This window comes from Hyperolius riggenbachi, chromosome 4 (assembly GCF_040937935.1).
Source record: "Hyperolius riggenbachi isolate aHypRig1 chromosome 4, aHypRig1.pri, whole genome shotgun sequence".
Classification (NCBI taxonomy): Eukaryota; Metazoa; Chordata; class Amphibia; order Anura; family Hyperoliidae; genus Hyperolius; species Hyperolius riggenbachi.
Genome location: NC_090649.1, coordinates 367511611 through 367528430, shown reverse-complemented (window position 1 = coordinate 367528430; position 16820 = coordinate 367511611). Strand labels below are relative to the sequence as shown.

Genomic DNA, 16820 nt, shown 5'->3' with positions numbered 1-16820 from the left:
ATCAGGAGACAAGGAGGAACAAGGAGTCAACCCCTGTTACAGGAAGTGAGCTTTATAATGAATTGGGCTCAGAAGTATCTATCAGATTTGACAGCAGTCAATCTTCCGGGTCACCACAATGTTATAGCAGATCAATTAAGCAGTTTGAGAGCCCACACGAGTGGTCCTTGAACAGTCAAGTATTCCAATTCCTAGTACAGAAATGGGGTCTTCCACAAGTGAACAGGTTTGTGTCTCCGGAGAACACAAAGCTACCAGCCTTTTTTCTCCGTTACTACAGTCCAGCGGCAGCAGGGACAGATAGGTTATGTCTTCCCTCCGTTTCCATTAATAATGTAATTTCTACAGAGATTGACACTAGAACCATGCATGATCATACTTATAGTACCCGATTGGCCCAGGAGACCCTGGTTCACAATATTGATGGAAATGAGCATGGAACAACCAGTCAAGTTTCCAGAGATTCCAGACCTTCTGAATCAGGGGAATCTCGTGTATCCGAAAGTCAGCAATCTCAGTTTGAAGGCCTGGAGATTGAAAGGCGGAAGTATTTAGCCTTAGGTTGCTCTAACGAGGTAGCGGCTACGTTGTTAATGGCTAAAAAGAAATCTACTCATACCACCTACTATAGAATTTGGGAAAGATTCACAAGTTTTGCTCAGACAATAATATTGACAGCCTTACTCCAAGAGTTCAAAATATTCTAAGTTTTCTCCAGACAGGAGGTCGAAAAGCAATTAAGTCTTTCTGCAATTAAAGTACAAATTTCAGCACTTTCTGCATTAACCAATGAAAGATGGGCATTGAATCCTCTAGTCATTCAATTTGTTCAGGCTGTGCAAAAGATAAGACCACTAAGAAAGCCTTTCTTTCCCCTATGGGATCTTTGTGTGGTGTTAGAGGCTCTTTCTGATACTCCTTTTCACCCTACTGAGTCAGCTTTATTATGGAATACTACCTTAAAGACTATATTTCTGGTGGCAATATCCTCATCTAAACGAGTTTCTGATTTGCAGGCTCTAGGTTGTACAGAACATTTTCTTCAATTCTTTCCAGACAGAGTAGTAATCAGGCTGGTTCTTCAGCACATTCCCAAAGTGGATTCATCTTTTCATATTAATCAGGAACTGACTTTACCAACCTTTCATTCAGACCAAGACTATCATCTGCTGGATGTGGGAAGGAGCATCAAGGCCTATTTGGATAGTACGCAATCCTTCAGAAAGTCTGATTGCTTATTTATAAACAAACATTCAAGGTCCTAGAAAAGGTGACTCTAACAGCCAAAACAATAGCCAATTGGCTAGTAACAATTATCCAGATGTGTTATAGAGCTAAGGGACTACAGGTGCCTAGAGAAATTACTGCACACTCGACAAGGGGAATGGCCGCTTCTTGGGTGTCCTTTGCTAAAATTTCTGTGGACACTATATGTAGCGCCACAAAGCTGGTCTTCATCACATACTTTTATAAAGCATTATGTGAATCCTGCATGTCTTACTTCACAAAATTTTGGAGCTGTATTGTCTGCAGTGGAAAAATAAATTTGTTGTGTTTATGCATTTTCCCTCCCTCTCTGATTTTATACATCCCAATTGTATGCTGCCATCTCTGTCCAGGAAACAGGAAAATTGTATACTTATTACTTATTACTGTAGAAAAATCACTAAAATCAAAACATGGACAGTGCAATACATATGCTATGTAAGTAAAGCAAGTATTTATCTACTTACATATGGGTTTTTTTCTGAGCTAGTATGGCTGACAGCTCCTCTAAGTACTAAGCTTGAAAATAAGAAAACATTTACTTGTAAAGCTCTATTCTAGTGATGCAAGGATCAGCAGGTGCAAGGGTTTGTAACTCACCCACAAGTTGTCATACATCTTAAGCCCCCTCCCCCAAGTGTCCTGAAGCTCTGTGGCCACCCCCACCTACGTTGCCTCGTCACGCCCCCAGCTCTTATACGTGGCTGCTGACCTGGGGCAAGGCAGATTCAGACTTATACATTCACAGGCGTGCAGGTGAGTTTCTAACCCTAGCACCCGTCGATCCTTGCATCACTAGAACAGGGCTTTACAGTAAAGGCCCTTTCAAACTTTTTTTTCCCCAACCTTTGTCATCTTTAGCAATAGCATTTATTTTGATGTCATTTTCACACCATTATTCTGGTGCGAAAAAACAACATTTTTCATGCAGCTTTCACAGACGTCAACATTTGATCCTGATATATTAAGATATTTAATGCTTCGGTTTAGCCACTCTGCTGCAGTCAGGACTGGAAAAACAGTGTTATTTCCTTTGTATTCACAGGAGCAGCAAGAGGCTAGCAGGCAAGATGGGAATAATCACTTGGCTACCCTTATAACCTAACACCTGATAAATACCCTGGCTTGATGATTGTAACAGCTCAGTATTATTTTGTATAAAAGAAAAACGTCAATGGGTAGAGAACATGTTTAATTCACAGACTTGGAACAAACAACAGGAAAAAGAAAGTACATACTTCTAATGTGTTTAATTGGCCCCAAGTATAGTTGACAATGGAAATGTAACTCCAAGAAGATATTTTCTTTTCAGCTTTCTCAGCAAAAGTAGATGATTGAATGAACTGCACATACGACAACTGTGTAACATTGTCAAAAGATCCAGTACCCTTTCTTTCCATTGGAGTAATGTATGTAGATATTTGAGTCAGTGGAAACTAACAGGTGAATCCAAAGTGTCCTGAATGGTTTTACAACATTCCACAAGGCATTAATACACTCAGAAACGACATATAAATAGCAAGTATTATTATTATGCAATTATAGAGCAACGACATTACCTGCAGCACTTTACAGAGAACATTGCACAATTCATGCCACTCACTGTCCCTCAGAGGAGCTCACAATGTACCGTATATACCAAAAATTACAAACTTTTTACTATCTGTTTCAGAATATTCATGAACTGTGGAGAATGGCACAAAGACAAAACAAAAAGAAATATAAACAAAACTGACGCTTCCAAAATTCAGTGCAAAGATCTATATGCATATGATCGCTTATCCTATGTACTGTATAACTAAATGACATACACTCATAAGCCATAAAGTAAAAGCAACATACAGGAAAACCTTACTCAACATAATTTGCGAATCCACTTATTTTGGTGCAGCTCTTTGCCGATCATCTGGATGCCGCCATAGGCTGTAATGTGAATTAGGGCTATAACGGTGCTCAGTGACTTATTCAGGCGTCAGATACAGCAGGACCTCAAAATAGAAAAAAAAAAGAAGTAATGTGCCCGCCAGCAATAGCCTAAATTACGTGTTCCCCCGAGTTGCGAAAACTTGGGAGGGTGAATGGCATTAATGCCACCCATGAGTTTGCCTGCAGCAGGATGAGCAGTCTTTTGGCTTCACCCTAGACATCCTTGGCATTTTCTACCATCTTTTTCTACTTTACAGTACATAAATGTTATATTTCCAAGGCACAGTTTTTTACTATTTACAATATCAACACAGAAAAAAAGGAATTTTACAAATAGCATGGCAATCCTGTAAACTTTGATCTCATAGTACGAGGCAATGTGAAGACATCCATAGAGGCAGTATTTTGCAGTAGTCTTATTGTCTGCAATGTTAACAGCATAGTGATTTAGGCTCCCCTGGCGGTGTCACGTTGTCAAGCTGTACACTGCCAACATCATTCTCTTCGACAGGGAAGTTTTTGGAGTTCTGAAGTATGTTCTCCACCAAGCATCGAGCAGCTTCATCAATGTTAACATTATCCTAGAAAGAAACACAAAATAGGATCAACTAAATGTCCCAAGAGATTTTACAAATTGACAATAGTTACAGTAAGCAGTTCAAACCAAAAAGTTAAAAAAAAAAAAAAAAGATAAAAACTCTGTACTACGTATTCCAGTTTTGCACCAGTTAACTTTTAGACTGCCACGAACGTCTATAGGTGTTTCCACATCCATATACCATGGATGCTTAAAGAGAACCCGAGGTGTGTTTAAAGAATGTTATCTGCATACAGAGGCTGTATCTGCCTATACAGCCCAGCCTCTGTTGCTATCCCAAACCCCCCTAAGGTCCCCCTGCACTCTGCAATCCCCCATAAATCACAGCCGTGCTGTGAGGCTGTGTTTACATCTGTAGTGTCAGTCTCAGCTGCTCCCCCGCCTCCTGCATAGCTCCAGTCCCTGCCCCCGTCCCTTCCCTCCAATCAGCAGGAAGGGAAGGGATGCAGGCGGGGACTGGAGTTCTGCAGGAGGCGGGGAGAGCAGCAGACTGACACTATAGAGATAAACACAGCCAGCTCTGACAAGCTGTTTGTCAGCAGCGTGGCTGTGATTTATGAGGGATTGCAGAGTGCAGGGGGGCCTTAGAGGGGTTTGGGATAGCAACAGAGGCTGGGCTGTATAGGCAGATCCAGCCTCTGTATGCAGATAATATTCTTCAAACCCACCTCGGGTTCTCTTTAAAGAGAACCCGAGGTGGGTTTGAAGAATATTATCTGCATACAGAGGCTGTATCTGCCTATACAGCCCAGCCTCTGTTGCTATCCCAAACCCCCCTAAGGTCCCCCTGCACTTTGCAATCCCTCATAAATCACAGCCACGCTGCTGACAAACAGCTTGTCAGAGCTGGCTGTGTTTATCTCTATAGTGTCAGTCTGCTGCTCTCCCCGCCTCCTGCAGAACTCCAGTCCCCGCCTGCATCCCTTCCCTCCCTGCTGATTGGAGGGAAGGGACGGGGGCAGGGACTGAAGCTATGCAGGAGGCGGCGGGAAAAGCAGCTGAGACTGACACTACAGATTTAAACACGGCCTCACAGCACGGCTGTGATTTATGAGGGATTGCAGAGTGCAGGGGGACCTTAGTGGGGTTTGGGATAGCAACAGAGGCTGGGCTGTATAGGCAGATCCAGCCTCTGTATGCAGATAACATTCTTTAAACACACCTCGGGTTCTCTTGATGTTTTAGTGAAAAAACTACTTCTGTCTGGACATCTATAGGCATTTTTTGTTTCCCCATATTCCAGTCCCAAAGCATTTAATACAAACTTGTGGCTCAGTGCCAACTTTCCAAGAACTATTAGTTTTGAATATTTTAAATTAAATGTAGAGTTAAAAAAATGTAATCAAGGAAATTGAATATGAACCTGAATATGAACCTCCACCTGCTTGTTTGTCTAGCAAACTTAATGGGGCAGTATGGCGAAAAATTGTTAACTTTAAAATATGTGCAGACAAATAAGAAGTACTTTTTTTTCCAGAGTAAAATGAGCCGTAAATTACTTTTCTCCTATGTTGCCGTCACTTACAGTAGGTAGTCTGACAGAGCGACAGGTTTTGGACTAGTCCTAGGCATGTCGATGGGCTTGACTGACGAGCTGGCCAGGGGCACTGCTCTCCGCACACACACTGCAGCTCCTTCAGCCCCCTCCATTGCAACAAAACATGTCATTAGCCGCAAGGTTAGCAACTGGTCTGTACAGCCTAGGCCTAGCACTGTCGCCCAAGGTATCTAGTCGTCATCAAAATGTACTGGTTTACTGGCACACCTGGCTACACAGCCTTGAACAACAATGTGAATTGTGAGATAAGACGAAGAATATATTTTTATCCATGTGCATCTAAAACAGAAGACAGCTTCAAAACCATTTGACTTCAATTCACCTGCCATAAAAAGTGCTTTAACATTTAATACAAGTTCACTAATTCAATTACTTTCTGCAGATACTTCGGTGAGAGCAATTATTCAGTTTTCATCACGCCACGCATATTTACTCAGTGTCTTGCTGAATTAGTCTGCCAATGTTTGCCTTCCTGCTGTTCAGTGTGCAAACTATGAATATTGTACTTTATTTCCCCTTGAGCTATATTTATTACAGCCTTTTTTCAGCAAAAATTAGACGAGACATTATTTTGAAAAAAAAAAAACTAGTGAGGCAACTTCCTAAGATATCCAAAGACATGAATCTGTCGTTCTATCAGATGGGTGAGGCAAGGAGCACAACATGGTAGATCTGCATTAAGATGCCAAAATCAAGGGGTGAATTCACACATATCAGGAAAAAAAGGAAATAGAACTGAGAAGAACACTTATGCTCTTGTGCATCTGTTTAAAATTGTTTGGGAGCTTTAATCCATGTGTGCCTGCAGGAGTGAGATATAGAGAAAGAAGCTACAGAAACCGGATTGAAGAGGATGAGCATTTTAATCCACCGTCTTGATCATAAGAAAAATATGAAGGTTGTCATTTCTTACCTCCTTGTAAACAATGTTAATCTTCCAGCTACAATACATTCTAAATCACTAGCCAAGAATGTATATCAGCTCTTTTTACTTCCCCGCTCTGCATACTTGTTGCAGGTGAGCAAGTCAAAATATAATAACCAAAAGATCAGCATTACAGACAGGCAAGGCTAGCAACTGCACCCTCCACCTTTCTGAAAAGTCTAAATATATAAACTGCTTTGCATTGCATCAACAACAAAAATTAAAACAACAATGTTCGCAAACTTGTCACAAAACATGTAAAGGAGACATGGAAACCTAAAAATACAAATCAGAAAGTACGCTCTGTAAAAAGTGTCAAAGCCAAATTGATCAGTCTTTTCAGCATTAAACATCTGTTTAAATATTTTAATAATTCTGTAAATACTTGCACAAAACAATGAAATTCTAAAATACGCCCATTTTGAGGAGAGTAGCGACAGCCATGTGACTGCTGCTGCACTCCATATAAAAGAAAATACTGCATCCTCCATACCACACTAAGTTATGGGAGTGGAGGCATAGCCATGCTTAACAGAGATGCAAATAATTCCATTTTGCATTCATTTTTCATGTAAATTGTAAGTAGATTTAACCCTTTGCCTGCCAAGCACGTACTAGGTACATTGTGGCTGGAAAAAGGTTCCAACTGCCAACAACTTGCCTAGTATGTTAATTGGCACTTTGTCCGCAAGGAAGCAGTGGGGAGGGGGCTGACATCATTCCTCCCTTCCTCCACATGGGCCCCTTTCCTCTGCCTACCTGCATGGCTGGAGTGTAATTACTCATCCGATCGCTGGCTTCATGCCCACGTCCCCCGTCAGCAGCAGTCTGCACTCTCTCCTCTCTACTTCCTGTACGATGCGTAATTACTAAGCGTCATACAGAGATCGGCAGAAGAGCCTGCTGTCGGAGGGGACACCGCATGGAGCCAGCGATCGGGTGAGTAATTACACACCGCACCGCAAAATTACAGCCATGCAAGGGGGGGCCACAGGAGGGGTGTCCATGTGGAGGGAGGGAGGATGAGGTTGGTCCCCCTGCCAGCAGTGGCACATGTACCTGTTACCTACAGTATACTGGTGAAAATTATATTTACTACCTACAGTGATGTGAAAAACTATTTACCCCCTCGCTGATTTCTTATTCTTTTGCATGTTTGTCACACTTAAATGTTTCTGCTCATCAAAAACCGTTAACTATTAGTCAAAGATAACATAATTGACCACAAAATGCAGTTTTAAATGATGGTTTTTATTATTTAGTGAGAAAAAAAAAACCTCCAAATCTACATGGCCCTGTGTGAAAAAGTGATCGCCCCCCTTGTTAAAAAAATAACTTAAGTGTGCTTTATCACACCTGAGTTCAATTTCTGTAGTCACCCCCAGGCCTGATTACTGCCACACCTGTTTCAATCAAGAAACCACTATCTGACACAGAGCAGTAGACCAAAAGCACCTCAAAAGCTAGACATCATGCCAAGATCCAAAGAAATTCAGGAACAAATGAGAACAAAAGTAATTGAGATCTATCAGTCTGGTAAAGGTTATAAAGCCATTTCTAAAGCTATGGGACTCCAGCGAACCACAGTGAGAGCCATAATCCACAAATGGCAAAAACATGGAACAGTGATGAACCTTCCCAGGAGTGGCCGGCCGACCAAAATTACCCCATGAGCGCAGAGAAAACTCATCCGAGAGGCCACAAAAGACCCCAGTACAACATCTAAAGAACTACAGGCCTCACTTGCCTCAATTAAGGTCAGTGTTCACGACTCCACCATAAGAGACTGGGCAAAAATGGCCTGCATGGCAGATATCCAAGGCGCAAACCACTTTTAAGCAAAAAGAACATTAAGGCTCGTCTCAATTTTGCTAAAAAACATCTCAATGATTGCCAAGACTTTTGGGAAAATACCTTGTGGACCGACGAGACAAGAGTTGAACTTTTTGGAAGGTGCGTGTCCCGTTACATCTGGCGTAGAAGTAACACAGCATTTCAGCAAAAGAACATCATACCAACAGTAAAATATGGTGGTGGTAGTGTGATGGTCTGGGGTTGTTTTGCTGCTTCAGGACCTGGAAGGCTTGCGGTGATAGATGGAACCATGAATTCTACTGTCTACCAAAAAATCCTGAAGGAGAATATCCGGCCATCTGTTTGTCAACTCAAGCTGAAGCGATCTTGGGGGCTGCAGCAGGACAATGACCCAAAACACACCAGCAAATCCACCTCTGAATGGCTGAAGAAAAACAAAATGAAGACTTTGGAGCGGCCTAGTCAAAGTCCTGACCTGAATGAATTTTATTGAGATGATGTGGCGTGACCTTAAAAAGGCGGTTCATGCTAGAAAACCCTCAAATAAAGCTGAATTACAACAATTCTGCAAAGATGAGTGGGCCAAAATTCCTCCAGAGCGCTGTAAAAGACTTGTTGCAAGTTATCGCAAACGCTTGATTGCAGTTATTGCTGCTAAGGGTGGCCAAACCAATTATTAGTTTCGGGGGCAATTTCTTTTTCACACAGGACCATGTAAGTTTTGAGGGTTTTTTTTTCTCACTAAATAATAAAAACCATCATTTAAAACTGCATTTTGTGTTCAATTATGTTATCTTTGACTAATAGTTAACGTTTTTTGATGAGCAGAAACATTTAAGTGTGACAAACATGCAAACGAATAAGAAACCAGGAAGGAGGCAAATAGTTTTTCACATCACTGTATACTGGGGGGACTTATACCTACTATCTATACTGAGGCACCTATTTCTGGCTACCTTTACTGGCTGCACCTACAGTATATCTTGCTACCTGTATGGCGGCACCTATACCGAGCTACCTGTACTGGCTGCACCTATACCTGGCTACCTATATTGGGGCACCTATTCCAGGACAGAAAAGTGGGATACCAATGCATATCTGGTTTCGTTGGATTCAGCAGAATCAGGGCTTTCACAAACCGTAACATTTTTGTCAGTAAATGTAATTCTTCTATGAAAAAACAGAAAAATATTTTTTTATTTCACTCAGAAATTTTGTTAGATCTCCAGAAAAAGCACAACATTTTGTTTCAGTGTTCAAGCCTAATTCATTACGTGATAAAACTATATATAATGCGTCCTATTTCATGTAGGTTTTCTTGTAAAAAAATCCTAATTAAACCTAACGAGGGCTAAATGTCTAAAAACTGCTTGGTAGTAGATGTTCGCATTTAGGACAAATCGGCTGGCAGGGAAAGGGTTAAACTAAAGCAAACAAAATCGGCAAGAAGTTACTTTGATTGTTTTAATTTCCCTTTGCCTATGATTTGCACGAAATGTTAGCAAAATTCAGAACTACTTGCATTTTATTGACCATCACTGCTTACTACCCCTCTCAGCTGGCCTCCAACTCTTGTAGGGGTCTATGGAGAAGAATAGATCAGCCAGTGGGAAAGGGGGATTGGGTTGGAGGCAGTCAGGGAATGGCAGTTTTCCCAACTTCACAGGGAACAGCACAGTCACATGAGTAATGACATACAGTATATGTGTGCCATCTACTGACCTGTCCCTTACCCGTATATATACATGTAATTATGTTGGCCGTGGCCCACTGTCTGTATGGAAACACCAGACATTACAATACAAGCATCTGGATGTCCTACCATGTTGTAACTTCCATTTTTTTCAGAGCATGTATACAGCACAACTCTCCATTTCCTCATTTCTTTTACTTCTTACAATCATGCATCATGAAGTGCTCGTGAGCAACATCAAATGGCAAGGCTCAGCTTGCAAAACGAAAGTGCTATCTATTATGCCACACATGAGCAGATATTTGTGTCCTCATTCCTGTTTTGTGTGCAATAAAGAATTTAAGCCTTCCAACGCAATTCCCAGTCACTTTATGAAATGGTTAAATAAAGGACCAAGTGGGTTTTGTCCCATTCTGACAAGCCTCTGATAATATTTGGACTGACAGCATTATACAACATGCAGTGAATCAGGCTCTCAGGTAATGTCGTTGGCCTTAGATATTGAGAAGGCCTTTGATACCAACTCCTGGAAATACATGCTAGATGGAATGCTAATTTACGTGGAGCTCTTATCCATATTATTCGGCAACTGTACTCATCCCCTCAAGCACACCGAAGCCGCCGAGCCAGCCAGGCCGCAATGCTGACCACGAGCGTCACATCTGCGGACTTGCGCCTGCGCAGAAGCCGCCGAGCCAGCCAGGCCGCTATGGAGGGGACCCCAGGTAAGTAAACCTGCTATTTTATTCAACTCCTGCATCCTTTAAGTGTTAGGTACCACCGGGGGTTAAGGGGTAGGCATCGGTAGTGTAAAGTCTTAGAGTTACAAATGAGTAGAGGGAGGTCTTAAAGAGACTCTGTAACATGAAAAACCTCCCCTGGGGGGTACTCAGCTTGGGTGGGGGAAGCCTCCGGATCCTAATGAGGCTTCCCACGCCGTCCTCTGTCCCACGGGGGTCTCGCAGCCCTCCGAACAGCCGGCGACAGGCCCGACTGTGACTTCAATATTTACCTTTGCTGGCTCCAGCGGGGGCGCTGTGGCTGCTTTGAGCACGGAAATAGACGGAAATACCCGATCTCCGTCCGGTCCGCTCTACTGCGTAGGCGCCGGAAACTTGCGCCTGCGCAGTAGAGCAGACCCGACGGCGATCGGGTATTTCCGCCTACTTCGGAGCCGACAGCCGTCAGAGCGCTTGCGCAGGAGCCGGGAAGGTAAATATTGACGTCACCGCTGCACGGAGGGCTGCAGCGAGACCCCTGAGGGACGGAGGACGGCGTGGGAAGCCTCATTAGGTTCCGGAGGCTTCCTCCACCCGAGGTGAGTACCCCCCAGGGGACGTTTTGTCGTTACAGTTCCTCTTTAACCACCCTGGCGTTCTGATTAAATCGCCAGGGTGGCTGCGGGAGGGTTTTTTTTAAATAAAAAAAAAACTATTTCATGCAGCCAACTAAAAGTTGGCTGCATGAAAGCCCACTAGAGGGCGCTCCGGAGGCGATCTTCCGATCGCCTCCGGCGCCCAGAATAAACAAGGAAGGCCGCAATGAGCGGCCTTCCTTGTTTTGCTTATATCGTCGCCATAGCGACGAGCGGAGTGACGTCATCGACGTCAGCCGACGTCCTGACGTCAGCCGCCTCCGATCCAGCCCTTAGCGCTGGCCGGAACTTTTTGTTCCGGCTACGCTGGGCTCAGGCGGCTGGGGGGACCCTCTTTCGCAGAGCGGCGGCGATCAGGCAGCACACGCGGCTGGCAAAGTGCCGGCTGCGTGTGCTGCTTTTTATTTGATGTAAATCGGCCCAGCAGGGCCTGAGCGGCAGCCTCCGGCGGTGTTGGACGAGCTGAGCTCGTCCAGACCGCTCAGGTGGTTAAGGTTAGGCATCGGGAGAGTTCTGTGTGAGAGTAGGGTTAAGACATAGTAAAATATCTGTGAAGATTAGGGAAAAGATTGGCAGCGCTCCTAATTAGGCTGCGATTGAAAACCAACAGAGGCGTGAAATGCACCCCAGGGACTTAAAGAGGATCTGTATCGACAAAAATGCCCCTGAGGTTCTCACCTCGGGAGTGGGAAGCCTCTGGATCCTACTGAAGCTTCCCGGTCCTCCTCCCCGTCCCCCTCCATCCCACAATGGCAGTGATACAGCTCCCCGAATGGCGGGGATGTAAATATTTACCTTCCCTGCTCCAGCGCAGTAGCGGATCTCTGCTCAGAAATAGCCAATCCCAGTTTGGTCTGCTCTACTGCACAGGCGCAAGTTTCCTACGCAGTAGAGCGGACCCATCTGAGATTGGCTATTTCTACCTATTTCTGAACAGAAAGCTGCAATAGCAACCCCGCTGGAACAGGGAAAGGTAAATATTGCACAGCCTGACAAATTGTCCGCTGTGAATTCCGTGGGCCAGAGCGAGACCGTCGTGGGATGGGGGAAGCCTCGATAGAATCCAGAGGTTTTCCCCTCCCGAGGCGAGTACACCCCAGGGGCATTTTTTTTTTGTACAGAGTCTCTTTAAATACACAGCTTGAATACAAAACAGATGCAAAACTATGCACTAAACCAGGCATGGCCAAACTCGGCCCTCCAGCTGTTACGGAACTAGAAGTCCCTCAATGCATTTGCCTTTATGAGTCATGACTGTGGCTGTCAGACTCCTGCAATGCATTGTTGGACTTGTAGTTCCTTAACAGCTTGAGGGCCAAGTTTGCTCATGCCTGCACTAAACCCTAAACTAAATAAACTGAATGCGAACGGATACACATGGCAGCACTTCCAAATACAGGCTGCACCCGAGTTGCACAGCTGCATAGATGTGCAGAGTCCAAAACACGGCCAGGTTACACAACTTGCATTCTATATAGGTAGAAAAAAAAACGTTTTGTAAAAAATGATACCTTTTAATGGCTAACTAATAGAGTTAAATGATGCAAGCTTTCTGGGATCTAGCCCCCTTCTTCAGGCATATTTCCAGATGTAAGCTGAAGTAAAACACTGATGCAGATAAATGGTAAACACGAAGATGACAGTTGTGCTGGTTACCGTTTATCCGTTAGGTGTCAGGTGATCAGCAGGCTAGAGCCAGTGAGTTAGTGCAACCATACATGAAATCCAGCAGGTTTCTGAAGATCATGAAGCCAAATCAATCATGTTACATAAGGTGTCATGAATCCTGTTCCACAATTTAAACCTTCTGTTAACCTTCCCGGCGGTAAGCCGCGCAGGAGGTTTTCTCAGGCCCTGCTCGGCCGATTTACTTAATTTTTTTTTTTGCTGGACGCAGCTAGCACTTTGCTAGCTGCGCCAGCACACCGATCGCCGCCGCCCCACGCCCGATCGCCGCTACCCGTCGAGGCGCGCACCCCCCCAGACCCCGTGCGCTGCCTGGCCAATCAGTGCCAGGCAGCGCCGAGGGGTGGATCGGGACTCCCAATGACGTCACTGACGTCGGTGACGTCATACCGCCCCGTCGCCATGGCGACGGGGGAAGCCCTCCAGGAAATCCCGTTCTTTGAACGGGATTTCCTGATCGAAGCGGGCGGGGGGATGCCGCTGAGCAGCGGCTATCATGTAGCGAGCCCTGGGCTCGCTACATGATATAAAAAAAAAAAAAACTGCTGCGCTGCCTCCTGGCGGAATTTTTCATACCGCCAGGAGGGTTAATGTCTTGAACATTTTCATAAATTTGTACTCAGAATTTTTTCTTGATTGATCATTTTTGAACTTATCCTTAAAGAGGAACTCCAGTGAAAATAATGTAGTAAAAAAAGTGCTTCATTTTTTTACCATAATTATGGATAAATGATTTAGTCAGTGTTTGCTCATTGTAAAATCTTTCCTCTCCCAGATTCACATTCTGACATGTATTACATGGTGACATTTTTACTGTGGGCAGGTTATGTAGCTGCTCCTAGCTGTTTTGGCTGTTCGAGACAGCTGTAAACAGCTAATTCCTGTCTGTGAACATTGTTACATTGTAGCAGTTTGCCCAGAGTACCGCGGTACTCAGAGCTTCTTGTGGGAGGGGTTTCAGCACAAAAGCAGTCATACAGCGCCCCCTGATAATCTGTTTGTGAAAATCATTATATTTCTCATGTAAAAGGGGGTATCAGCTACTGATTGGGATAAAGTTCAATTCTAGGTTGGAATTTCTCTTTCAGAACAAGTACTTTTAGATCTTGCATGCTGTGTCCTGGTTCACAAAAGTGTTGGCCCACTGGTGTGTCCATTTTATCTTCATTAATTTTAAAGCGGTGATGGTTCATTCTTGTGCGCAGTTCTTGTCCTGTTTCTCCTATATAGATTCCTCTTGAGGGGCATTTCATGCAGCGTATCATGTATACAACATTGGATGACTCGCAGGAAAATTGGTCTTGTATTTGATGATATTTCTTTGAGTTTGGTATTTGTATTTGGCTTGTGCTCAAGATATAAGGGCAGGTCTCACACCTTGTGTTATTGCAGGGTAATGTGCCTGGAGTTTCTGGTGTAGATAATGCACTTCTGATAATCATTTGTCTCAAATTGGGAGGTTATCTGAAAGTAAGCAGTGGTAACTCAGGAAAAACTTGCATTCAAAACAGATGCAGCAAAGGATGGCTGCCAATATCTCCTGTTGTACAAACATGTAAGTCTACTTATGGCTAGCTGCATCCATGTGTATCAGTTTGTATACAGTTTATTTAGATTAGGGTTTAGTGCATCATTTTTCATCTGATTTGTTTTCAAGGTGTGTATTTAAGCCCCTGGGGGCGCTGCACACCTCTGATGGTTTCATTTCAGTGGCAGCCGGATTAGGAGCGCTGCCAATCTTTTCCCTGTTCTTTAGAAAATGTGTAGACCATTTATTGCAGGCAATTTATGGCTAACAGCCTCAGGTTCATTCTATGTTTTAGCTGTTAACTAGTGGTTAGGTCTCTTTCCGTGAGGGCATGTCATGGCCGTGGAAGAGTCTAGTACCTAATAATCTGCGCGCAAACTGTTTTGGAAGCCAATGTCCTCCTTTGCTGCATCTGTTTTGAATGCAAATTGTGTAACCTGCCCGTGTTTTGGGCTCTGCACATCTATGTATCTGTAAAGATTACCAATATTTTACTATTCAAGTAGTAGAATGTCTGCAATTTTACCAATATTCTACTAGCGGCAATCCCCCTGCACCCTTTTTTACATGAATGCCAAATAATCTGCTCTGTGCTGGTGAAGGAACTCCCACTCTGCTGGAAAGTAGGAACTAAAGAAGCCAGCCACCAGGTATTTCAAATATAGATTTATTGCAAAAATGTATAACCATGCAATGCAAAATAATAAAGGACCACTATAGCAAAAATCATAAAAATACATGTAAACACATGCAAATTAGAAGTATGTTTCTTCCAGAGTCAAATGAGCTATAAATTACTTTTCTCCTATTTTGCGGTTTTCTTTATTTTCAAAAGCATTTAAAGTGAACATCCGGACTAAAAATCTACTCAGCAGCACTGGAAAGGCTTGGTGTTTATTTAACAGTTTCACAGCATCAGAACTTTGTTTCTCTTATACAAGTCTCATTTTTAGCTGCACAGAAGAAAACTGCCCGGGCTTTTTTCCCCTGATGCTGTGCAAAGCATGATGGGATTTCTGATGTTGTTGTTCTCGTTCTGCTGTTTTGGTGCAATTTTTTTTTTTTTTACATTTTGAATTTGACATTTGAAGCGTAGTGCGTGCAGCTGGGAGGGGTAATCAGGACACAGTATAGTTGGAACTGTGTCTCCTGCTCCTTGTCACCTCCTTCCAACCAAAAAGATGGCTGCCCCCATGACAAAGATGGCAGCCCCTATGAATCACAAACATTTGCCTGTTCTTTTAAAACAGGGTGGGTAAGAGATTATATTACCTATCTATTCTAATTAACATAACTAATGTAACTTGATGACAGTATGTTTGTTTAGGCCGAAGTTCCCCTTTAAGTGAATAGCAGTTACTCTATACAACTGCCAAAAAAGTGTGCAGTCAGCAGAGAGGCTGGCCAGCATCATTGTATAAATCCTTTTCAGAGAATGTCTTTATAAATAATAAAAGCTTTGCTGAGATTTCCCCATGAAGATATGGACTAGCCCAAAACCTGTCGATTCTGTCACATTTCTACTACCTACTGTAAGTAACAGCAACACAGGAGTAAAGTAATTAATGGCTCAATTTGATCTGGAAGAAACATACCGTATTTTTCGCACCATAAGACGCACCTAGGTTTAGAGATCAAAATCTAGAGAAAAAAATATTTTAAACCTGGTGTGTCCATGGTGCAGGGGTGTCTTTTGGAGCTTCTCCTCCCAAACTCCTGAGGTCAGTGCTGTGAGGCAGGAGATACACCAATGTCTGCCAATACACCAAAGTGCATCCCAGGAGCCCCTGTGCCATTTCCATTCCCTGTCCCATACAAAAGACTAGGTGACAGGGGAGCAGGCCCTAACCAAAAGCAACAATTTGTTACTGCTGGAACTTCACCATGGATACAGGTAATCTTATTTATGGGGACAGAAGCCCTGAAGGGATGGCCAGGGGCAAAAGCCTCAGTCAGCAGGACTGCAGCTTGGCCCTGCATCATACTGTTTAAACTACAGTGGATGGAGCACAGACAGCTCTATGGAACACTGCAGCCTACTTATCAGGAAGTGGCAGAGCTCTCCAGTAGGCATTCTAAGGATACTTTCTCCCTCCAATGTCACCAGGCTCTGCCTCAGAGGCATACCTCACCCATCTATTCCCGTGGCAGCACTTGCAGGCATTCCAGGATCGCCGGGCTCTTGCTTCGCAGTCAAGCAGCGTGACTCACCGTTCGTTTCCATGGTGGCTCTGGCGGGCATTCCAGGATCCACCCTACGAGGTCCCTGGGCTTTGCTTCACAGTAGAGCAGCGTGAGTCACCCTCTGTTCCCGTGGCGGCTCTCTGCATTGCACCGGCGGATGGACTTCAGAGTATGCAGAGGCAGGATGTGTCGCTTTCCCTTCATCCTGTTAGCAGCGGCGTTCCTCAGCATCGCACTGGTGGATGGACTTCCGAGTGCGCAAGAGC

General features: G+C 43.9%; 1 protein-coding gene across 1 annotated transcript in view; it reads right to left on the bottom strand.

The window, feature by feature from the left end:
* Nucleotides 1–2776: 2776 nt before the first annotated feature.
* RAB32 (RAB32, member RAS oncogene family) overlaps nucleotides 2777–16820 on the bottom strand; it is a 97775-nt gene continuing 83731 nt past the window's right edge. Inside the window, exon 3 of the mRNA XM_068231984.1 lies at nucleotides 2777–3773. Within this exon, the coding sequence (XP_068088085.1) occupies nucleotides 3624–3773 (150 nt within the window). The 3' untranslated portion in view covers nucleotides 2777–3623. The remainder of the gene's footprint in view (nucleotides 3774–16820) is intronic.